At 51.3% G+C, this 24,811-nt stretch overlaps 2 protein-coding genes across 2 annotated transcripts in view; one reads left to right on the top strand and one right to left on the bottom strand.

Moving 5' to 3' along the window:
* The window catches only part of LOC133340364 (uncharacterized), a 14,803-nt gene extending 1,156 nt beyond the window's left edge, over positions 1-13,647 (bottom strand). The window contains exons 1-5 of the mRNA XM_061548507.1: positions 13,562-13,647; positions 10,314-10,484; positions 8,656-8,949; positions 7,980-8,226; positions 622-772 (exon numbers count right to left, since the gene is read on the bottom strand). Coding sequence (XP_061404491.1) covers positions 622-772; positions 7,980-8,226; positions 8,656-8,949; positions 10,314-10,484; positions 13,562-13,630 — 932 coding nt within the window. The 5' untranslated portion in view covers positions 13,631-13,647. The remainder of the gene's footprint in view (positions 1-621; positions 773-7,979; positions 8,227-8,655; positions 8,950-10,313; positions 10,485-13,561) is intronic.
* A 194-nt stretch (positions 13,648-13,841) lies between these two features.
* Positions 13,842-19,932, top strand: LOC133340338 (protein-glutamine gamma-glutamyltransferase K-like). Its single transcript, XM_061548482.1, has 6 exons — positions 13,842-13,960; positions 16,320-16,437; positions 17,496-17,679; positions 18,161-18,315; positions 18,830-18,966; positions 19,563-19,932. Exons 4-6 carry the CDS (start codon positions 18,259-18,261, stop codon positions 19,696-19,698), a joined length of 330 nt encoding a protein of 109 aa, XP_061404466.1. The 5' UTR covers positions 13,842-13,960; positions 16,320-16,437; positions 17,496-17,679; positions 18,161-18,258; the 3' UTR covers positions 19,699-19,932.
* Positions 19,933-24,811: the final 4,879 nt, after the last annotated feature.

Below are 24,811 nucleotides of genomic sequence, written 5' to 3'. Positions count from 1 at the left end.
AAGCGTTTGACATAGTTAAAAAAAAGTGACAGAATTTAATAATTTAGATGGCAGGGGCATACAAGGGTTAAAGAATGAGAGACCGCGACATCGGGTACTTCGGGATCACGAATGGGTAGGGGAGGTAGAGGAAAGAGCTGTGCAAGGGGAGTGAAGAGGAAGAGAATGGGAATTCGAGGAAGCGGTAAGCTGAAGGCCGCAGTGCATATGTGCAGATCACCAAATCTCAGTAAAAGCAATGCATGGCCCATGGTGCGACTGGCGCTACAAGCAGAGCAGCCTCGGAACTTTTTCAAACGTGAATTGTATTACAAATTGTTCCTTGATATTCTACTTTCCCGTATGTCCATCGCTCAACCTCAGTCACCCTGTGTTCTGCTTTTTGGAAGCACATGCTCGCACACGTGTGATCTGAACCCCTTGGACGTTGCACGTATGTGTCCTTCTCGTGCCATGACGCCTTGACGTGACTCTACCGCGATCCCACCACCGCTCACCCTCTGCCACCTCGCTACGGACCCGCCATTCCATTACTCCCACACCCGCCCGAGCATCCTCCTAATCACTCCCCCCATGCCCCTCATCTCACCGTCGCCGCCCACCGTTGCCTACGCTACGCACCTGGTGTTGTCGAGCTCTTCCTGGGCACGGCACTTCTCATTCTGCAGCATCCGCTCGCACTCCACCTTGTGCTCGCCTAGCCGCGCCTGCATCGCCACTAGTTCTGCCTGAGACAGCTCCGCACGCTCATGCTGTTGCTCCAGAGAATTGGCTGTCAAAAGGGACACAAAACCACGGTGATGAAGACAGTATAGCCACCAACGGCAGCAGGTGGAGAAAGAGTAGCAGCAGCGGGAGTAGTATCAGAAACTAGTCAGTGCTAAGAGGGATTAGGTCCCTCAGACCTATTCACCAGCTTGCATTCAAACGGGGTCCAAAATAATAATATATGTGAAGTACCGGTGAAGACACTTGACGCCGAGGTGGAGGCACACGGATATTTATTCAACACAACTCGTATGTGACATACAGTACTGGAGGGGGTATCGGCCCCCTCACCCGACTAGCTCAAGGATACACTTCCTGGCTAAGTCCTAGCCTACCTCACAGTCCTCCACTACTGGGCTAGGGGAGGCTACTTGGCCCGACACTGGTAAGTCGGGCCGGTACCCGGAGTCCCAGACCAGCTCTTAGAAGAGCACCGGCTCTGGCTTTCGGGACCACGCCGCTGGCTCGATCCTGTTCGGCCCTGACAAGGACATCGAACGAGGGAGTCCAGGGCTCTATCTAAGACGTCTTCAGTCTTCTTAGTTAACTATAACATAACTAACTCCCGAGCCCATATAACGTCCCCTTTTATACCCAACCCTCCTTGAGGGGTGGGGCCCCGGGGGATCATAACGCCAAACCAGCCCCCCCCAGGGTGTCTGGCTCGGACGTCGCAGAGGGCATCTCCCTGTGCACACACGTAGCCCCGCCCACTGTGTTTTCTTTCCCATAGACTGCCATACATAACGGCCCTCTCTCTAACATCCCTACATCACTCCCCCCTACATAGCTCGCAGCCGTCCCGGCTGCCAACATACAGAATGACAATAAAGATGAATTTTTACCGTAACCGCGCGTGTGCCTCACTAATTATCAACAATAACAAGAACGGTAACAAGAACACAAAAAAAATGCAACAGCAAGAAGAAAAAAAACAACCCGACGCACCCCCCCTTGAATAAATACGAATTCCGTAAGAACAAGCTATATACAATTTGCAGCGAAGCCACCATACACACAACAGCAGGTGAGCACAACGTATGTAAATTCAATGGGCAGGGAACACACCCCCCCCACACAACACACAATGAACACAACATATATACACATCTTGCGGTTTCACAACAGTCTGCGCATTTTTGCGCGTGTCCTTGCGGCGGGCCCCTCACACGGGGAAAACCCCGGGTGGCGGACCGTCAGGTGGTAATCGTCCGTCCCGGAGTGAGACCTCCTCTGATGCCGCGTGACTGTTGGTATCCCCAGAAGGGGTGGTCGGGCGTGAGCCGTCAGTCTCGATGCACCTGGAGGTGGCACGGCCGGCAAGGCATTAGGTGAGCGCGGTGGGAGACGGACCTAGTGAGTCGGTCGACCCCCCACACGTCTGGCCACGCATGTGTGAAGTGGGTTTGCGTACCGCGACGAAGGGTTTCAACCGAGAGGGGTGCACGAACCATCGCCGCTTCCCCCAACGAATGCGCACGCACTGTGGTCGCAAGACCTCGACCACTTCCACAGGGCCCCGCCACGGCCGCGCCAGCTTAGGGGAGGTAGCCAGGGGCACTTGGGGACAGTGCAACCATGCCCTGTCCCCCGGTTTCCACTGTATTACATGCGCCCGACCCAGCCTGAGGCGCTCGTTCGCCTTTTGACGTTGGTCCGAGTTCAACCTCGCAGCATCCCGCGCCTCTGTTAATTTAGCCAGATTAAATTTGACGTGGTCAGCCAATTTAGTTTTTCCTTGCGGGTCGGGGATCTGCAGCTGGGCGCGAACAGGCGGGTCGGGTTCGCGACCGTACATAAGGTAAAAGGGGGAAAATCCCGTAGCTGCATGGGGGTGCCATCCGGTATGCCGCCAAGACCCCCTGAATATGCAGGTCCCAATCAGTCTGTGAATCTGAGACCTGCTGTGCCATCATTGACGAAATGGTGCGATGCAGGCGCTCGACCATTCCGTCAGTCTGTGGGTGATACGGGGAGGTCCGAATTTTCTTTGTGCCTAAGAGGTCACAGACTTGTTTAAGTAATTTGCTGGAAAAATTTTTACCCTGGTCGGTCAGCAGCCGTTCCGGAGCACCTTTGTCCAGGACGTATCCTTGAACAAAGGCGTCCACGATGGCTGCTGCCGACTGGTTGGCAAGGGGCCAGGCCATGGGCCAGCGCGTAAAATACTCGACCCCTGTCAGCAAATACCTATTGCCCCTGGGGGTGGCGGGAAATGGGCCCAAGATGTCCAGCGCGACAAGCTCATTTATTCTGGACACCTTGATTGATTGTAAAGGCGGGTTAGACTCCCGTGCCGGCGGTTTCCGTTGCGCACACCGCGGGCATGAACTCAAAAGATCCCCCACATCCTTTGTCATACCAGGCCAAAAAAATCTAGTTGTATCAGTGCAAGGGTCTTTAGAGTCCCCAGATGTAACAGGCGCTCATGCGCGGCCCACACCACTTTGCCTCGCAACTCAGAAGGGACGACCAGCCGATGTCGCTGTGATTTGCCGTCCCAATGCATGAGCAGACCCTGTACCATTTCCCATGCACCCGAATCACCTTTCACCCGCCCAGCACCCCCGACGCGACGACGCCACCCGAGGAGGGAGGTATCCTCCATTTGGAGGCGCCCCCACTCAGTGACGGGCAACCCCAACAGGGAATCCCTTCCCTGTTGTTCGATCGAATTATCAGGCAGTGGTTCGTCGTCGTCGGTGGCTGCCAGGATCGGAACCGATGCGTCCCCTGAAGGTCTGCAACGTCCCGACCCCAGGAGGCATGCACATTCCGAGGTGGTTGGCATGCGTGACAGAGCGTCCGCGTTGGTATGGCGAACGCCCTTACGGTAAGTGGTCTCAAAATCAAAATCCTGGAGAACCTCCAACCATCGAGACAACTGTCCCGATGGTTGTTGAACCCGCAGGGCATACTGTAGTGCCGCATGATCTGTGCGGACGGTGAAATGCCGACCGTACAGATATGGGCGATACTGTTGGATGAAAAAAACAATTGCCAACAGTTCTCTACGGGTGACACAATATCTCTGCTCCGCAGGAGACAACACCCGACTACCGTACGCGACCACCCGTTCAACGCCATCAACCACCTGGGAAAGCACACCCCCAATACCCGTGTTGCTCGCATCGGTGTCGAGCAAAAAGGGCTTCGAAAAATCAGGGTAAATCAAGGGAGGGGCTTTCACCAGGGCGTCCCGAAGGGAGCGGAAGGCAGCCTCCTCCTCTTGACCCCAGTGGAACCGAACCCCTTTAGATGTTAAAGCGTGCAGGGGTTTAGCAATTGTTGCAAAATCAGCAACAAACCGTCGATAATACGACGCGAACCCAATGAAACTCCTGACCTCTCCCACCGAGGTGGGAGTCGGCCAGGAGCTGACACACTGCGTTTTGGCGGGATCGGTAGCAATACCTGAGCGTCCCACGATGTGCCCCAAATAACGCACCGAATCACGCAACAAATGGCATTTTTGGGGCTTGAATTTCAAATTAGCAGCCCGCATCTTTAGGAAAACCGCCCGCAACCTCTGGAGATGTTCATCAAAAGTTTTACCAAAGACGATAACGTCATCCAAATAAATGAGGCACGACTCCCATTGCAGTCCAGCCAAAACCAATTCCATTAAACGCTGGAAAGTTGCCGGCGCTGAGTGTAAGCCCATCGGCAACCGGTTGAATTGAAACAAGCCGTGCGGTGTACGAAAAGCAGTTTTAGGCTTTGACTCATCATCCAGAGGAAGCTGCCAGAATCCCGAAAGTAAATCGAGTGTGGAAAAGAATCGCGCTCCCACCAAGGCGTCAAGCGATTCATCCATCCGAGGGAGCGGGTATGCGTCGGCAACCGAAATTTTATTAAGACGCCGGAAGTCAACGCAAAACCGCAACGAACCGTCCTGCTTTTTAACCAGGACGATCGGCGCTCCCCAAGGGCTGGTGGAAGGAGAAATGATGTCTGCGGCCAACATGTCATCAACAGCCGATTTGACATGGTCCTTTTCGGCGGGACTCAACCGAAACGGATTTTTGGCGAATTGGCGCGCTGTCACCCGTGTCAATATGGTGACGCAGCAAGTGAGTGCAACCCAAATCATATTTATTTCGACTAAAAACGTCGGAAAATTCTCGCAGTAGTGTTTTAAGTTGTTGACGCTCTGAATCGGACAGGTCCGTCGATCCCGCACAAAGCGCCTCGAGCCACCCTTCATCGCTGTCCGAATGCGGTTGCGACGCAGGGACAGTGTTGACGCGATTTACGGCGGGTTCCTCACACGGCACCGGCGTTGCGTGAGCAAGCACGGTCCCCTGTGGGACCACCACCGTCCGCGAGCCCACATTTAGGACCGCGATGAAGGGTTCACCATTCCCTCTCACTATGGTCTGGGCCGGAAGTAAGTCAGGTCCACTAACCCCGGCCCTAGACGGTCCCAACAGTACCCCTTGTGCCCCAGCACCCTTAACGAGGGGCCGCCGAAGTTTCAAGGGTACCAACATTTGCGTCCCCGGAGGGACGCGTACCGTTCTCTCCACGAACGCCGGCACCGTCGCGAACGCCGTCCGCGTCGCAACTGGTGATGGCAGAAACGCCATGCGTCTGCCCGACGGAAGCTCTATGCAACCCTGGTCGATCAAAATTACAATCGGCATTTTGGCCAGGAGTCCGTCCCCAGCAGGCACGGAACCGCCAGCGAGGAAGAAACAAAAATCGGCCCAGACAATTTTATTTCCCCGATACAAATTTGGGCACGAATTTGTCCGATGATGCCAAGTGAGCCCCCGTTAGCCGCATAGAATGGTATGTTAACTGGCATCAAGGGACGACTCCGGACAGGGAGAATATTATAAATTAATTCCGAAATAATAGTCGCCGATGCTCCCATATCGACCAGGATGCGCACTTCAACCCCGTCGATATACCCCACAACGGCCGACGACCCCGACGATGCGGCAACCACACGATCGGCCAGCACGGACCACTGGCCGGGTTCGATATGGGTACCCGGAGTGGTGCGTGATGGTGCGATGGTGCGTGATACCGGCCCCCCTCTCGTCGCGGTGTTTGAGTGCGTGACGGGTGTGTGTGTGGGCCAAACGTGTGGGGTGCCGCGACTCGCCGGTTTTTGATGGTGGAGCTTGGGATGAGGCCCGTCGTCCCGGTGAGGTGTCGTCCCGCGCTGACGAGGAGAGCGGCACCCCGAGGCGACGTGGCCCCGGACGCCGCAGTTAAAACACCGTGGGAGCGGCGTCGGAGGTGACGAATGGTCGGAACGGCCCGACCCGTCCTGGCCCGGCCGTGCACTCGTCGCCTGTTGCCGTCGGTGGTCGACGGCGTAGAGTTCCTCCGTCGGAAGGGTGGCTGCAGCCACCGCACGCCCCGCCGATGCCCTGCTGGCTTTCCGCCGGAGCGACAGGAGGTTTGCGTGGAGGAGCCGCGCCGCCTGGAGCGATGTCATTTCCGCGTCCTCCTGTGCGACGACAGCGATGTCAAGGTCGTCAGCCAGGAGGAGTATTTTCTCCGTCACCATAGCGTCGATGCCGTCGTCATCCATACGGGGGAAGGCCGACTTGGCCATTGCCAGGAGGCTCGTTCGGTACGCCAGGGGCGACTCCTTTTCACCCCGCTTGCGGTCGTAGAACTCCTGTCTGCATTCCGCCGATGGTCCGTAGACCCCTCCCAGCAGCTGCAGCGCCATCGGTAACGTCGCCCGCCTCTCTTTAGGTGCCGATGTGAGGGCTGCGAGCGCGTCGCTGTCGAGGAGCGCCGGCAGCGCGCAGAGAGCCTCCTCGTCTGTCCACCTCGCCATCTCTTGATGGGCGAGGAATCGCCTGCGGAACCCGGCCCAGTCCCCCTCCGCGCCGACGAACTCTTTCAGCGGGGGCAGCCTCTGATGGAGTGCAGCGGTCGTTGTTGATTCCCGCGGGCGGATGTCACCTCCACTTGGCTGTGCGTTGGTACGAGCGGCCGATGGAATCGCCTGTCGCGGTGGTGATGACGTCGTGGCTTCAGCGACGGCGATGCCGGAGTGGATGTTTAGGCTGGCCACGCCCCGAACAGCTGCAGCGTCGATGGCGGGAGATTCAAACTCGGGCTGCTCCGAAATGGCGGGAAGGCGCCCTGGTCGTTGGGCCGTCTCGCCCCGTGCTGAATCACCGGCCCCCAGCCGCGTGATGGACTCCAGCGTGGCGGCAGCGGCGTATAACAGCTCCGCCAGCCTCCCGTGAGCCAGCCGCAACGCGTCTGACTGTGATCCTCCTTCACTCGGATGCCCCGGTGAGGAGACATCAGGCTCCGGCTGCACTGTGGCTTGTGTAGCCGTCCCGGGCGTTTCGATCTCGGCAGTATCTTCTTCTTGCGGTACTATGGCCCGCGTTGTCTTCCGCGTGTCCATGTTCGAGTTTTACTTCTGACACCAGTTGAAGTACCGGTGAAGACACTTGACGCCGAGGTGGAGGCACACGGATATTTATTCAACACAACTCGTATGTGACATACAGTACTGGAGGGGGTATCGGCCCCCTCACCCGACTAGCTCAAGGATACACTTCCTGGCTAAGTCCTAGCCTACCTCACAGTCCTCCACTACTGGGCTAGGGGAGGCTACTTGGCCCGACACTGGTAAGTCGGGCCGGTACCCGGAGTCCCAGACCAGCTCTTAGAAGAGCACCGGCTCTGGCTTTCGGGACCACGCCGCTGGCTCGATCCTGTTCGGCCCTGACAAGGACATCGAACGAGGGAGTCCAGGGCTCTATCTAAGACGTCTTCAGTCTTCTTAGTTAACTATAACATAACTAACTCCCGAGCCCATATAACGTCCCCTTTTATACCCAACCCTCCTTGAGGGGTGGGGCCCCGGGGGATCATAACGCCAAACCAGCCCCCCCCAGGGTGTCTGGCTCGGACGTCGCAGAGGGCATCTCCCTGTGCACACACGTAGCCCCGCCCACTGTGTTTCTTTCCCATAGACTGCCATACATAACGGCCCTCTCTCTAACATCCCTACATATGCACGGGAAGGACTTAGCTAGAGAGCATTTAGTAAACCCAGTGCAGTCTTACCATGTTAACGGAAGTGGTCCACATGTGAAATGTTGCTAGGACTTAGACTCGTTTAAACTCGTAAAAATAAGTTATTGTTGCATAGTGGTCTACAAAAATTAGTGTTCAATGGGTCCGTGGATTTATAAAGATTGGGAGCACAGGCCCCTACCCACCGGTCTCCTCGAAGCATGCGTTGGTCTCCTGCAGCCGTTGCTGCAACTCCAGTGCTTCATCCCGCAGGGTGTCCACCTCAGTTTGCTGCACCTCTTGGTTGGCAGAGAGGTCACGCATGGTCACACTCAGCTCCGCGGCTTCGGCGCCCAGCCGCTCGGCTTCAATGCCACGCTCTCGTGCCACTTCCTGTGCCACCACCAGGTCGGCCTCAGAGCGCCGCAGCAGCTCGTCACGCTCCTTCAGCTCCTGCCGGCGGAGGACGGGCAGTATCTATATTACACTTAATTACATGTAATTTGAATACATTCATTATCCTTTTCATCGCTCACCCAAAATATTGAGAAAATTAAGTGGGCTTGGGCAGGACTCATTGCTCGAGGGGATGACGGATGGTGGAGAATAATAGCACAGTGTCAGCGATGGAATCTGATTGTGTGCAGGTACTAAGTGGATTGTTATCATTGCAAGATCGGGAGAGGTTGTGGTGGTGGCTTAAGGGAGGCCTTCATCCAGCAATGGATGAACATTGGCCAACTATGAAAAGAGCTCCAAGGGATTGTGGCTTATCAAGTATTTTCCAGGACACCAATCAATGGCCCCCGAATGACAAGAGAACTCGAGTGTGGGTAGGGGGGGAGGGTAGGGGGGTGGCTGTTGCGAGAGTGGAGGCCTCACCTTCTGCAGGACTGCGATGTGCACGACGTGAGCGTCGTACTCTGAGTCGGCGTGCGTGTGCGATGCACGATATTCGGCCAGCTCCATGCGTGCCAGATTCAGAGTCTTCTCGTGCTCATGTCTCAGCTGCTCCTGAAGCCGCTCAGTCCTAAGCGTGAACTCTGCCAGCTCCGTTGACGCCGTTGACGCGGCTTTGGCGTCGTGCACGGAACGCTCCTCGGCCTCCCGCTCACCCCGCCGCGCTGCCTCCAACTCCGCCTGCAGGCTGTTGATGGCCTGCGAGTGCGCCCGTAGCTGCTCACGGACAGATGGGCACAGTGGCACAGGCACGTGTATGCATAGGTGGGCAGCCCCTCATCATAGACACGTGCAGCGTGCAGATGAGGACAGGTAGAGACATACTGACACGCAGTATGTAGTTGTACGGAGAAATAGAGACAGAGACACGGGCAGGAGGCACACGAAAAGAATAGAGAAATGACAAAGATGCAGAGACATATACACACAAAGACACAAGCAAGTCACATGTAAAAATTTGGACACATGTACAGAAAGTCACAGTGCATACTGTATGGAGAGACATGTATATAGCCACAGGCAAAACATGTACAGGGAGACAACGTAAGCATGCAGAGACACGGGGATCGAGTACAGACGCACATGTGCCCATATAGGTGGCACGCATGCAGATGGATGCGCACACATGCAAATGGATGCTTTTCAAGATGAAAAGAGAAGAAGTTTAGATTATATTGTGAACAATACGACCACGGGTAAATACCCATGGTCGTAATCAACATACCACAATGAGGTTTAAAGAGAATATAAAATATATTCGAATAATAAAATAAATTCCAAAAATATAAGCATGATATATCAACCATTTGTAAGCATGCATACAACATGGAAATGCTCTTCATCGTAAGATTATGAATAAATTCCGAGCACCCAAATGATCATCTTCAAATGGAGTCAATATTCAGAACAACTCACAATGCCATGTCGGTCATGGGGATGTGTTTTACTATACTTCCCCATGCTGGTCAGCCCCATACAGGTGTATTAATCAGTAAAACATACATGCATATTCTGTGGAGAGATGCTATGATACAAAAATTGTGTTTGATCTGCTTTTTTCATTTTCAACAGTATTAGGATTCAAATTTAGCCAAATTAAGTACAGAACCAAAATATTTTTCGTTGGGTTTTTTTGTGCACTCATTCGTGACCAGGCTGAGATCACCAACTCATGACGCTTGGGAACCCGGTTAAATCACTGTGGTTGGGCGGCTGTAATCTGGATTTGATCCTGGAATCTCAGCAGTGCCGGCACAGCATCTCTGACCCCTGGGGCACCCAGCCACCTCCCAGAATGCACTTATTTAATGGGCCATTTTCTTGGCATTCAGATCACACTCTGAATAAAACCTCAACACATTCATCAAAAACGATGCACTCAATAGGGCAGAACATCGAAAAGGCGACGTTTCAGGCAATGGTCCTTTACAGCAATATCCATTGCAGTCTTATTGACGAATATGTTGAGGTTTTGTTATCCCTGCTTGTGCGCCACGGAGCTTCACGAGAACACGTTTAATTTTAGCCGCGCTCCGTGCAACAAGGGGACGGGGAGGGGGGTTTGGCGGCAGCCAGGGTACCTCCTCAGAACGGTGGATCTCGAGTTGGTGCAGCATCTCGTGGAGGCTCTTATCTTTCTGGCTCAGGGCGCCACGCAGGGTGTTAAAGTGCGCTCGTGCCCTGCCCAGGTTGGCCCGCAGGTTCGACACCTCCTGAGACAGCTGGTGCATTTCGTTCTCCGGCATTGGCAACTGCGACGGGAGCAAGGGCACATGGCATGGGCACGTTAGCTCCTCCCAGTGTAAATCCTGCCTTCATTCGCATCGTGACGGACGCCATTTGACACGGATGGTGGAAAAAACACCATGGCACATGACAAGTGAAGTGCCTCATACGCAGGTAGACACACATCGGACAGATACGCTGACACCCACACACCCACGCAAGACAACACGATTCCTCACACAGCCTAAACACCGTGGTAGAACGCGCAGCAGCGTTGGTCTCAGAAACTCATCCACCGCCATCTCTGTTTACATTCGCTCAGCCAATGAGAGTGACGAACGCTCTGGGACAACCAGCAACAAACCCCCGCGATTCAATAATGACGATGTATGGTCACGAGTACATTAAAAAAATCGATAATTTTGTCAATGTTGTTACAATCTTTGTTATTCAGTATTATCACAGTACGCTCTGAGCCACGCACCGCTCGCCAGTTTTTAAAAGACACCCTGGTCCGCCGACGTGTTTGCTCTTCCTTGGTCTCTCTTTGCCTTGTTTTCATATTTTAGTGAGCATGTTAGCCCCAAAATGTCTGGAAAGAGGCCTGTAAATGTGTTAGTGCTGGAAATGAGACCAACAGGTCAAGGAAAAGTATCACTTAGAATGGTAACATGCAAGTGATAATGCCGGTCGAGGTGGGTGAGCATCAGGCGAGTACATTACATAATACTTATTGATAATAAAAAAATGTATATTTGTTTTGATACAATGTTTACCATCTGATTTATTACTGTAATTAAATTGCGCTGATACTGACACCCCAATGAAGCCCTCAATTATTGTTCCTGAGAGACAACGCTGTTGGGAAAGCATCCCCATATGTACAATGGTATAATAACCCTTTAAGCGCTTATTCGATGAATGCCTTTATTATGATGAATGCTCACTTCTCCATCTACGCATCTTCAGCGCAAAGCGAGGACTGCCTGTATTAATTCCATACAGGTTTGCAGCGGTGGCCTCCACTCCAGCCTCGCTTTGACTCCGCTCTCTTGCCAAGTACAACTCTGCCATCAAAACGCACCTCCACTGTTGACAAATTCAGTGTCTCCTGTGTGGCTTTCAACTGTGGTATGCTGAAGGATCTCATTGATGCTCTTGCCGACCCAGAGAAATAAACACAGGCCACCTCGCAGCGACAAGAAGTCCATGCGGTAATGACGTAACAATTAATCACGTAGGCATTGCGCTACCAGTATTATTCATAATAAAGGTTTTTGGGTTAGATCGCGTTATTATAATTGTGTCGCAACCCTCCACCACCCGACACGTCCAATCAGTAGAAAATGTGTCACGTTAACAAAACGCCAATTAGTTACTTCTTCAGCCCACCGGTGTGTTTGAAGAGTGAATCCACAACATTTAGCATTTGAGTACGACGTTTCGCTGGTAATTACATCCAGCATCTTCGGGCGATTTGCCAGAATAGTGAAGCCACCCACCTGCTTCCCGTCTTAAACAGTGCAGGATGACGTCATCATCGTTGAATCCCATCAGGTTTTGAGATCAGAGGCGGAGGTGTGGGGGGGTATTGTAATTGTATAATAAATTAGCAATCATATTCTTTGGGTCGGCATCCTTTTTAAATCCTTTATATTAAGTTCGCTTGTTTGCTTGCGTGCTCGCGTGCTTGCTTGCTTAAGACCGCGCAAATCTTTCGGTCGTTTTTTAACCCACTTCCCGTGATCCAATCGAGCTGACATTTTGCACACAGACTCGTTGTGCGAGACAATTAATGTTCGTGAACATTTTTTTCAAAAATTTTACACTGTTTAGTGAAAACAAATTAAATATTTAATTACCAATTGCTTAATACTGGCAGACAATCATCTGACCCATAGGTGGCAGCCATCTCAAGCGAGAGGACTCTAGCCGCCACGCATATAAAGGATTTATAGTGAAAAATTTTGTTTTTACGAGTTATACTTGTTAAATCCTTTATATTAAGTTCGCTTGCTTGCTTGCTTGCGTGCTTGCTTACTTACGACCGTGCAAACCTTTCGGTCGTTTTTTAACCCACTTCCCGTGATCCAATCGAGCTGACATTTTGCACACAGACTCGTTGTGCGAGACAATTAATGTTCGTGAAAAAATTTTTTTCCAAAATTTTACACTGTTTAGGGAAAACAAATTAAATATTTAATTACCAATTGTTTAATACTGCAGACAATCATCTGACCCATAGGTGGCAGCCATCTCAAGCCAGAGGACGAGAGGACTCGAGCCGCCACGCATATAAAGGATTTAGAGTGAAAAACTTTGTTTTTACGGGTTATACTTATTCCTGATGCCGACCGCTTGTGTTGTGATCGAAACGTCGTAGGTTTTTTGTTACTTTTTCTTATTTTCTTTGAAGATATCTACGTGACTTTATCAAAAGACCCAAAGAATATGAATTCTTGCAGTCACGAAAGCTTTAAGGGGCCGTCCATAAATGACGTCACGCACATCGGGAGGGGGGCGGGGGGATTGAGAAATGTGACGTCACATCATTCACTCTTCAAACACACCCGTGGGCTGAAGAAGTAACTAATTGGCGTTTTGTTAACGTGACACATTTTTTACTGATTGGCCGTGTCGGGTGGTGGAGGGTTGCGACACATTTATAATAACGCGATCTCACCCAAAAACCGATATGAATGACGTAACAGACATTACAGTGGTGACGTCATTGGCTCCACCCTATGTGGGCGGAGCCAACCCTATATGGGCGGAGTCTACGGCTCGTCCTTATCGCGTCACCAAATACCACGTGACCCCCAGGCACAGCTGCTGGACAACGGCAGTTGGTCCGAGATGCTGTCACCATGGCAACGCAAACAAGGACCACCTTGCCCAGAGAAAGCTCCTTCCGACTAAAATCCTTGATGAAACTCTCAATCTGGGATATTAAACTATGAACCTCCTTACGTACGTATCGAACATTCAATTTTAAAGTTAAAATTAAAAAAAAATCGATATATTTTTTCTCGATATGATCACGGTATTTAATTCGTATAACTCCGATCGATGCCGCTGAAAGGCAAGAGGTGGCGCCACTCACCTCCACTGTTGACGAATTCGAAGTCTCCAGCGTCGCTTGCAACTGCTGCGCTCTCTTGAAGAACCTCATAGTTCCTGTTGGGGGCGCAAGAGATAGAAGCAGCCGCTCAGCTCGCTCGCCCTGTCGGAGGGACGTCAAAGCCGGAGGTGACGCCATTGGCCCCGCCTACTGTGGGCGGAGCCAGAGCCGTGAACCCCGCCCCCTCAGACACCCAATGGGGGCAGAGGAAGCTCCCTGCGACTTGAGACTCGGAGCCTCCTCGCCACGTGTCGAGAGTTCAATGTCGCAGTGAAATTCACTCACGAGGCGACTGTCTCTGGTCTTGGTGTGCTCCTTTGACTGTCGGTGTTTTGCCGTCTTGCCCAAGATTGGATATGATGTTGACAAATCTACAGGAAGGTATGTGCTGCAGTTTGTTTTTGCACTACATATTTATTTGTGACTTGATGACATTTTCTCAATCCTTACTCAAGTATCCTTTCATCTTCTTGGTTCTTTCGGTAAAGTCACGTAGAAGGGAGATAATAAAATAATAAAACATAATAAAATAATACAATTCTCACAGTGAGAATGTGTGATAAATAAAACATAATAAAATAATACAATTCTCACAGTGAGAATTGTATTATTTTATTATCTCCCTTCTACGTGACTTTACCGAAAGAACCAAGAAGATGAATCCCTGCAGTCACGAAAGCTTCAAATCGAAATTCAAGTATCCTTTGTTACATTTTGTTGTTGATGCAACCGGCGTGTGTGAAAGAGGACGTCAAGCTCATGAGATCCCTCTGGGATAAATACGCGCACGCGTGTAGGTAGATGTAGCAGACACGAATACTTGACGATAATTCCAGATGTATGAAGTATTTTATTCAATGTTTTGTCACAAATCAAACATCGAGCATAAGCAACAAATATAACACTCCTGAGACGGGCACCTCCCTTACTGACCTCACCTCGTCCTCACCCCTCGCCTCATCCTCCTCACCCCTCTGCTCGTTTTCTTCACTCCTCACTTCGTCCTCCTCACCCCTCACCTCATCCTCCTATCCTGTAAGTAGCAGACACGTACAATCTGTTTTTTTTTCATATAAAAATGTCATTTTGTGTCTCTGCCTGTCTGTGAGTGTTGACGCGCTTGCGAGGGATTTGGCTCTCAAACGGTGGGGTTCTCGTAAACAATAATTAGCCAGGTACCACGCCGGAAGCCCCGTGCTTGGCATAGGCGATTCCCTTTTCACGCCCGTCACCTTAAAATTAGTTCAGTTAGCGTCGTTTGCCGATTTTTCTTTATTTTAAGAGAAAGTTTCGCGATTATTTATTGATTTCGCTTCGCCGCGCGCGGGCTGACAACGCAGCCAGCTGCACTTGCGCACAACGCGCACGAGGTGACCCCCCAGCAGCAATCCGCACGCGCCGTCGCCAAAGGTCAGGCGCACACTTTTGTATTATGTGCATTTATACAAGACGTAAGTCGCACACAATAGTACTATAAGCATGAGTGTACACTTGGCACTGATCACATGGGTTGCCCCTAGCAACGCGCACACGATCGGCACGAATTTTAATTTGCCTTAAACATGCAGCAAAAACACACGGAACACGTAAATTATTCACAGTGCGATGTCCTCTTCACCCCACACCACCCCAATGATACCCCAATGCGCCCTGAAACTACTATAGAGCCCCTACATATTATTCTTCTAGCGCTTACATGCCATTATTGTAGCGCGGCCGGAGGGAGCGGCCCAGCCCCCAGCCTGCCAAGGTCACACCTCCGCGGACTGGGAAATCTAGGCGAGGCCGGGGCTCTGCACGGGACTAGGCCTCACTACGGCACTCTGTCTGCTTACTACTTTGTGCTATAGATTCGATATATACTGCTATACAGTCAGCATGTACTACTGTAGTGCTAGCAGGTAACCACCACAGTAACTATACACTGCTGTAATCATAGCAGGTACCACCACAGTCAGTATACACAGCTGTAATCATAGCAGGTACCACTACAGTCACTATGCACTGCTGTAATAATAGCAGGTACCACCACTGTCGCTTGCCCAGCTGTAATCATAGCAGGTTACACCACAGTATGCACTGCTGTAGTTAAAGCAGCTACCACCACTGTATGCACTGCTGTAATCATACCAGCTACCACCACAGTCAGTATCACTGCTGTAATCATAGCAGGTACCTTGTGGATTGACAGATGCACAGATGAATATGATAGCTGATGAATGAATGAGTTTACAGGTGGACAGCAAATGAATGAACAAGATTCTTTATCGCCATTGAAAAAAAACTAACATTGTAATCAATCACCCTATACGCCTGCTGAACCAACGTATCCTACAACAGCATACGAGTGTGTTTCATACATTACCTGGGTGTTTGTTTCTTATGTATGATCGGTATGCGTTCTACGCACGATCCATATGTGATATCAAACAACATATTTGCCGGCTTTCCGAATGATCTGCACGTGGTTCACGCATGATCTCTATGTTTCACACGTGTTCTGTGTGGGTGGCCGGGACCATCCTCGGCCGCCTTTGTCACTCGAGTTGCGATGTGTTCATTGCACCAGATACTCATTTAAAGCCGACCTCTTGAGATCCAGGACCGGTTCAGATTATCGCCACTGGTGATGGTGGCCGTAAGCGGGAATCGGGTCATTGGATTCATCATAGTGCAGCTTTATAAACCCACACACTCACAGACAGGACTGCAATTCATCCACCTCGCGCATCTGTGCCAGGAACTTCCAATCGTGGAGCGACGCACGAATTAAGAGGCGCGAATGAAGAGACCCGACTTCCCATCGGGACATGATGGCTGGCAGGCGGTTGAAGCTATCCCGCAGGAAGCGAGCGCAGGTAACGCTCACCTGAGCGTCGCGAGGCATGCCCCGGAGGTGGTATCACGTGGGACGATGCATGTGCGTCCACGTCATAGCCCTTTCACGAATCCGTTGCTGTATGGGGACCTCCTCACCGCCACGACCTAGTGGATCGTTGACCATACTTCATGCTGGTCGGTGCGGGTTGGTTGCAGGCGTGGAAAGCGGGGCACTATGCAAGGGTTCATGTTGCTGTACTGCCCGTTTGCTGACCACGTGGCCCTTGCGAGGTTCATTCAGCGAGTGCGCAATCGCCGAGCCATGCGACAGCGCCCCCGGTTTGCCACGTGCAGCTCTCGTAGACGATGACAACAAACACGCACCCTGCTCTACGAAGCCTGACAGTGGTCATGATGATGGCGGTGGTCGTGGTTCGTGTGGTACCTCCCCATCAGATTAACAAAAACTTAACATTTTTTTATTTTACCCGGTAAAGCTCAATGAGCTATATAGGTGTTTCTCAGAAGCTACCTGGCAATCACAAATGATAGCTCAACGAAGTGGCTTATCACGTGGATATGTATTGCAGCCTCGATATCACAGCCAAATACAAACCCTCTGCGGGTAACCATGAGCCCGGGCAGCAGGGGATGAAGTGGGCAGATGGTCAGGGGCCAAGGAGCAAGGGGAGGATGGAGAAGGGCAGCGGGGAGTGGGTCAGTGGCGCGGAATGTTCGAGTGATGGAAATGTTGACTGATCTTTATTGAATACAACTAAAACAATTTACAAGTGTGCAATCATCGATATGATGTTGATTATAATGTTTAACGATAATTATATTGAGATTAGGATATGCAGGATATAGTGATGATAATGCTAATGTCTTTACGCATGGTGATGGTAGGGAACTATCAATCTGGTGATGGCTGGGGAAGTTGAAGATGGTGATGATAGTGCTCCTGCTAAGTAGTGGTACTTTAGATGATGATTACGATGCTGCGACTATTGCTGTAGCTGCTGAAATAATAATGATGCTGCATCTGCTGCTGACAATGATGATGCCCCTCTCCACCCACCTTCGTCCACCCCCACAGGTTCCGAGGAGGAGCGCCGCGTGGTGGTGTAAGCACTCAGCCTGCTGAAGCGCGGGAGTGCAGAGAGGCGACCCCACGAGGTGGAGACAGGAGGGACAGGGTCCTCCTGGGGGGACAAAGCGAGCGGCGTCCTGGCGGGGTCGAGAGGGCAGGAGACGCAGCGGATATTGGCAGGGTTCTGGATGTACGCTCCATTGTAAACTCCGATGAGCACCTGATTGTATCCCCCGACGGGGACCCTATTGGGGCCCCAATGGGCAGGGACCCGGGTGGGGACCCACTACCCCCCGAGGTGACAGTGCCAGTTCTTGAGGAGACTGCGCTGGGCTGGGAATTATCGGCCGAGGTGCGCGTGGCGAAAACAAGCACGTGACACCGCGTGAGCGTGCGGGCCACGAGGCCACTTACACGGGCGCCAACCTGGGCGGGTTTGAAGAGGAGGAGGCCCATCCTGGAGCTGGGACCGCACGATGGTGAGACGGAAGGATGGAGATGGGGAGGGAGAGAATGAGGGCAATTATATGAGTATTATAGTTAAGTGCACATGTGTGCATGCGTGTTTATGTACCGTCCCGGCCTTCATAGATCCTTGCTAACTGCACTTGCCCCAACAGTTTGTTTGAAGGCTCTTACGAGGGAATGTTTGTCTTTGTTGTCCGGCACAGAGCGGTGCGTGCTGGTGCGCGTGCCCGCGAGCGAGTACCTGCACCTGGCCGTGGACCACTTCGCACTCGTGCTGGTGGCGTGTGCGCGCGTGCTCGACATGGTCGCCGAGATCGCGCGCGTGCACGTGACCCGTGTGCGCTCCCCACGCTTGCACGTGAGTGGCACATTACAACAGCATCAACAATAACAACAGCAGCAACAACTATACGTCTCAAAATTTATTTTGGGTATCATAAATCCTCCTCCACCCGACACAGTGGTGCGATGGTAGGTGGTGGTGTGTTTATGATGGCATGATGATGGTATAATGTTAGATGATGCTGTGATGTTAGATGTATTTTGAACTTATTTCGCAATGTACGTAGACACCAGTGCTTAACGGAGGTGTTTATGCGATGGCATGATGGTTTAATGATGGTGTGATGATGATGGCATGATAATGGTGTGGTGGTAATTGATGGTGTGATGATGAAAATGCGATGTTAAATTAAAGTGTGATCATGATGATGGTGGTAATGTGATGTTCGAAGCTGTGTTTGTGTGATGGTGTGATAATAGTGCGATGTTCGATGATAGTGTCAGATGATGATAGTGGTTTCATGCTAGAAGCTGTGCTCGTGATTGCCTGATAATGGTGCAGTGGTAGATGGTATGATATCCCCCCACAGGTGATGGAGGGGACCCACGTGGGTCGCGATCTCATCTCCGAGCTCTGCTTCACGAACCCCGTGGCACACGCCCTGCACCGCGTGCGCGTCCGCGTGGAGGGAGCCGGCATGCACGCGCCGGGCAACATACTCGTCGGGTATGGTGCCGTCGTCACAAGTTCACGATCATAACAAGATCAAATATATAATAGACGATGTTTCGGGCAACTGCCCTTGTTCATAGCACACGTGTTATCGATTGAACCAAACACATTTGCTATGAAGACAGATCATCACCCGAAACGTCCGTTATTATATAATTTTCCTTTTAAGACCAGGATGTTATTGACGATTGAGAGTTTTAATTTTTGCGTGCATATGCACCACTGCTAACGCAATCTCACAATACTGTCCATGTGTTTAGTGACCATTATACCTGATGCTCACGCTGCTGCTGATGACACGTGCCCGTATGTGTCTTTCGCTTCACAATAGTGTAGCTGTGAGCGTGATTTGTTATGCACCCGCGATCCAGTTCTGGGCCTCCCCTAGGTCGATTCAGCCTTAAATAACTATCTTTGGCAGTGTGTGCAAGCTTCAGCACTGGGGGTACAATAGGCGGTCAGACGTGCTGCTGCCCACACCACCCGCTCGTGTGCCTATCCCGGCCTTAACAGGTGCTCGCAGTACTTGCCCCAACAGTTTGCCGTAGGCTATACAGGGGACCTTTGTCTTTGTGTCTGTCTCGGCGCAGCGACGTGGAGGGGCACGGCCGCGTGCGCGTGCCCGTGGTTCCCAAGCGCCCCGGGGAGCTCACGCTGATCGCGAGCCTCGACTGCACGGAGCTGCTGCAGGTGCACGGGGGAGCCACCTTCCAGTGTGAGCCCTGAGACTTCAGCATCACCACCATCATCAACATCATGAGTCAACCACCATCATCAGCATCAAGAGTGGTACCACCATGATCGTGATCGAGTGAACTATCATGAGCGTGTTCATCATCATAGTCGCACTCATTACACACAAAGTGCTTGCCACAAATATACCACAAATTCCTTGCTGATCTCGTCAAGGAGCATAAACCATCACGAGACCTCCGGTCATCCTTGCAGTGGCTTTTGGATAGCCATCAAACAAAGACGGTCACTGCATCGCACACTTTCAGATCCGCTTGTGTGGCCGTCTGGAGCACTCTTTCTTCCGATATTAGGAAGCCCCTGAAGCTATTCACTGTTAAATGTTTAGTTTGTTGTCCTTCCCCGCACCTCCGACTAGCGCGGTTGGCTACGCACGGTGCGAAAGAAGTTCAACGTACATGTCAATCACCACGATCGTGTTCATCATCATAAGATGATCATTATCAGAATCATCAAATCGAATGGGGACCAAAAATCGTGACGGGATGTGGGTGGTGGAGAATAATCATTACAGAGCCGATGTCATGGACAGACTTCAGGCGCGATCGACAAGAACGCTACCGCCGTAACGTCACTGGACTGCGGGTACTCGTGAAGAGGGGGAATGACGTCGTTGATGTCGCCTGTAGAAGTTGAACTCATTCAGAGACAGTTTTCGTGATTAACAATCCCAGATCTTCGTGGCCAGTGGCGTTTACTTAGCCACGCGCATCGCCATCGCTTGCTTCCTTCTTCCAGTTCCCGCATTTGTTGGAGACGACACTGCACCTCCGATGTTTTTCGATGGTAACAGTCTGGCTCAAGGTCTTCTTATTTTTCCTATTTCATATAGATTTATATAGCGGCTTATTCCAAAGTGCTTTACAACAATTATAACATAAGACGATGGGTTATTAAAGGGGCTGGTGTAGTTATGGTGATCGGACATGTGTGAGTGGTTAAGGAGGGGTAGCTATAGGGGTGGATACAGGGGTTGGGGTAGTGATAGGGGTTGGGGTAGTGATAGGGGTAGAGATAGGGGTAATATTAGGGGGTGGGGTAATGATAGGGGTAGTGATAGGGTTTGGGGTAATGATAGGGGTAGTGATAGGGGTTGGTGTAGTGATAGGGGGGTGGGGGCTGGAAGTAGCAGCAGGATGGACTCGGACAGGGGTCGTCATCCAACATAACAAGAATATTTTTTTTTATTCGGCAAACAACCCCCTCCCTCAATATTTCAAGAGCTGCAATGCACGTCAATATGAGAGGGTGGGTCCTAAATAAATAAACAATGTTACAAAGCTGTCCCTAAAGAGGCACATGCGGCTCCAGAGCCGCAGGTTGCCAAGCCCTGGTGTCGGGAGAAGAGATGGGTTGTAGGGGAGGAGCGGAAGCAGGTCAGTGAGGATGATTGCTTCATGATCGCCCAACTTCTGGGTGCCACTCCAATGCCCGGCGTGGTAAATTGCCCTCGTTCTCCACCCGTGTCCCGCCCATCTCAACCTCCTCCTCCTGATCCTTCCCACAACACTTTCCTTCCACGTGCTATTCCCAACCTTCAAGTTGCTTACCCTATTCTCCTCCATTCTACGCACGTGTCCCATCCACCACAGCATCAATGCCCCTTCACAGTTACCACTTGTAATAGAGATGACTGCACATTATATATCGCTAAGCATTAAAGCGACAAGAATTGAAGCTGTAAACAATTAATGTAATTATTTTCTCTAACGCTGGCCACACCCATTACGATAAATCACGAACAACTCCAAGCAGCAGAAACAACATTATGTTCCACGCAATTATAATCGATTATCTTCATTATAGGCGAGCAGTGGCAGAGCGGTTTGTGTGCTGCGCTACTAAACGTGCCGAGCTAAGCAGGCGGTTGCGGTGACAAAAACTCCCGTGTAGCCTTTAACAGATTGTTGGTACAAGTCCTGTTAGTGTGCACCTTTGAACGCCCACACAGCACGAGGGGTGGTGTGGCCAACAACCACGCTCGGCCGCCTTTGTCTCCCCAGTGCTGGTATTTCCACATCACAACGGGTATTCCTTTAAGGCTGAGATAACCTGAGCGCAGTGCCATTGCTGTTCCAGTAATTTACCTCCGTTCAGTTTGTCGCACCTTCTCCATGCGCTAATGCCCCCTCGCCGCTCAATTGCTGTGCACGAAGAGTCCGTACTAGAGAGGGGCGAGAGACCAAGTGCGGGCACCTTTGGAGATTTTTTTGTTGTTGCTGTTGAAGGCGAACAATATGGCAATCTCTTCCTCTTGACGAGCTCGACACAATGCGCTAATCAAAGTTTTAAAGTTTAGTTTCTTCTGCGCATTCGTCCTCGCTGTGCTTGTACGACATGACAACAGAATAATCCGCGCCAGGTGGGTTGTGGCATTTGTGCGCGGTGGGATGGAGTCGCAATTATACGTATTTTTTTACTTATGATTTTTACTTCCGTTTATTCGGCACCCCGAGGTCCCGCCATAAGGTTCATTTGACCGCATTAACAAGTCGCTTGCATAAAAATTGCACTTGTGAGCAGCACATCACGATGAGCCCCACACTGCTGGTGTGGCAGAGACCCCATGCTCGCAGGGACAGGGGGCAGGGTATATTGCTTGCCCCCTCAGATATTAGTCTTCATGGGCGCCCATGGCTACCTGGCATGGACCCCTCTATTGGTTATTTGCCACGTGCTCGATGAGAGCGGTGAAATCTCGTCTCACTGAGACGCCGCGTGGCTGGTCGACCGGACGTGGTAACAAGAGTCTAACCGTGCCGCCACTCCCCACCAACTCCCGGCCGCCGCTTGAACCACACTCAGCGCATTCAACCAACTCCAAGTGGCACTCTTTATAAAAAAGACTGGTGGCTGTGAAAAAGACTGCTGCAACCAATCACAGTTGGTTTTGAGGGATCACGTTGGGGGGGGGGGGGGGGGGATGGCTGATGCTGGGTGATGGGAGGAGACAAGGGGCGCTATGTGACTGTCCGTGTACGAGGGTCAGGATCGCCACCTCTGACGTACACAACCTGGGAAGATCATGGGAAGAGGAATCTCTCAAAACCCGAAGAGGGGAGAACCACATGGAAAAGCATTGTCTTGAGCAATGCGACCTCAATAAAACTAGGACAGGAGGACAGGTGGACATTTGAATTTGCACAAGGGGACCAACGGGTTGGAGTCATGTTCTTCGTATGGCTGACATTGATGCAGAGCAAAAACTATATTGCATTGAGGTGGTTGAGCCAGATAATTACGTCAGGAGTAGAGGGGTGGTGCATCGCTGTGATGATGCCTCCTTTGAATTTGTGAATCGGACATTGAATTGTCATGCTCCATAGTCTGTTCAGGCTTTGAGTTAGGGATAGGGCTACAGATTCGCTCCAGAAATATTTTTCAGAGCGTCAGTGTTTGGCACTACATGTAGGGCAGTTCAACATATTAGGCAAACATCACAATTTCAGCATCATCCTAATTTTATATATTTATATATGATATCATTATGAAGGTAATTATTGCTTTATAAATTAATTCGATCTAAATCTCTTGGTTGAAATACTTTGTCCAAGGTGAAGTAACTGTTCGATTATGGGAATGAGTATCCACGTTTGCCTGAGATCGTGGAACCGCTCTCCAGCGCCGCCGCTCACATCAGGGGACGTAGGAACAATGATGGTTCCTGGTTCCACTGTGGCCAAATAGTTTATTCATGGACATCTCCTCCTCCTCGCCGTCCTAAATTGCAACCACCATCACCACCTCCACAACCTTGTGCTTGTTGCCCCCTACTCAAGCTGTGCAAACCCCTTGGAGGGCTGGCATTTCCCAAGGAACACACAACTCTGCCTCACATGTGGTTTCTAGAAGCTACGCAACAGCCACACTGTGGACTTAGCCCTTAGCGTGGGAAATGTGTGTGTCCTAGACACTCAAAAGCATTGAGACGAGGCGATAATACTAAATATAAACCTTTATTATTAAAACGCAACGCCTGTAAGGAAGAAGGGGAGGTGCTGGTGGGGGTGGGTGGTGATAATCTATATGTAACGGGCGTATGTGACGCAGGAGAAGTTGATGGAGGCAACACGTATTTATTACAATAAAATTTTATACAGCAGAGTAACAACTCTAACACTCGAAGAGGTTTCGGCCTCTTCACCCGGTCTATTAGAGGAAGTGTTCCCCAGCTAACGCTCCCCGTTAACTCCTTACTCCCTCTATCCCAGACCCTTCCTCAATGTAGGCTAGTTAACCTGGCCCAGCTTCGGCGCAGGTTCCAACCCTCAATCACATGAGTCCGGCCCTTACAAGGACATCAGACCTCGCTGCTCTGAGGTCGCCCACTGGCTTGCCCTGCTCGGCCCTTACAAGAACAGCGAGTCAGGGTAGTTCCAGGTCTAGCTAGCTGGCCTTCAGTCTTCACTGGCTCTTCATCTTGATCTGTACCCAACGACTGCCTCGAGCTCTCTCGCTCTCCGTCTTATATACCAACATGCCCTCGAGGGGTGGGGCTGTGTGGGATTCCAGCCTCCCCCCCCCCCCCACACAGCCCCCCAGGGTGGTAACCGTTTGCGGACGTGGATGTAGACACCCCAGTGTAACTGCCCGTTTCTCCCCGTTACGTAACACCTCTACATATATATTAAAGGGAAATTTGTGAATACGTGTGTCTGTTCGAAATGTTTAGCATACTTCCCAACATGCAAAACTTGAAATTTGGCATGTGGGTAGCTTCCCAACTCTACACAATGCAAAAAAAATTAGATTTTTGTATTTTTTTTTGCGGGGGCGGTGGGCGAAATAATGGATATATTTTGCACGGCAAGTCAGCGGTGACGTCACATTTGTGCTGTCACCCACACGCGGAAGGGTTACACAGTGTGCCTGCTGACGTCACGCATCCCCGCCCCCCAACCCTCCGCGTAGGCCGTGTATTAATCCAAGACAAGAATCCAAGTGTCGGGCGAAGCCGGGTAGTAAAGTTTGTACTGGTAGGAAACTCCTGGTTACACCAGCCCACAAGGGATTATTGTGTCCGTCCGTCGTGCATCAAAAAATTGGAGGGGTGGGGCTGGGTGGGGAGGGGCTGGTCACCCCGTGG

Source organism: Lethenteron reissneri, chromosome 9, assembly GCF_015708825.2.
Source record: "Lethenteron reissneri isolate LAM-NWPU_2019-01 chromosome 9, ASM1570882v1, whole genome shotgun sequence".
Taxonomy (NCBI): domain Eukaryota; kingdom Metazoa; phylum Chordata; class Hyperoartia; order Petromyzontiformes; family Petromyzontidae; genus Lethenteron; species Lethenteron reissneri.
This window is presented reverse-complemented; position numbering and strand designations above follow the sequence as displayed.

Excerpts from the sequence above, each read along its gene's own strand:
- LOC133340338 (XM_061548482.1), top strand. The coding sequence starts at position 18,259 with ATGGTCGCCGAGATCGCGCGCGTGCACGTGACCCGTGTGCGCTCCCCA. Across the intron at positions 18,316-18,829 it reads TGCGCTCCCCACGCTTGCAC|GTGATGGAGGGGACCCACGT; the intron begins GTGAGTGGCACA and ends ATCCCCCCACAG. Across the intron at positions 18,967-19,562 it reads CCGGGCAACATACTCGTCGG|CGACGTGGAGGGGCACGGCC; the intron begins GTATGGTGCCGT and ends GTCTCGGCGCAG.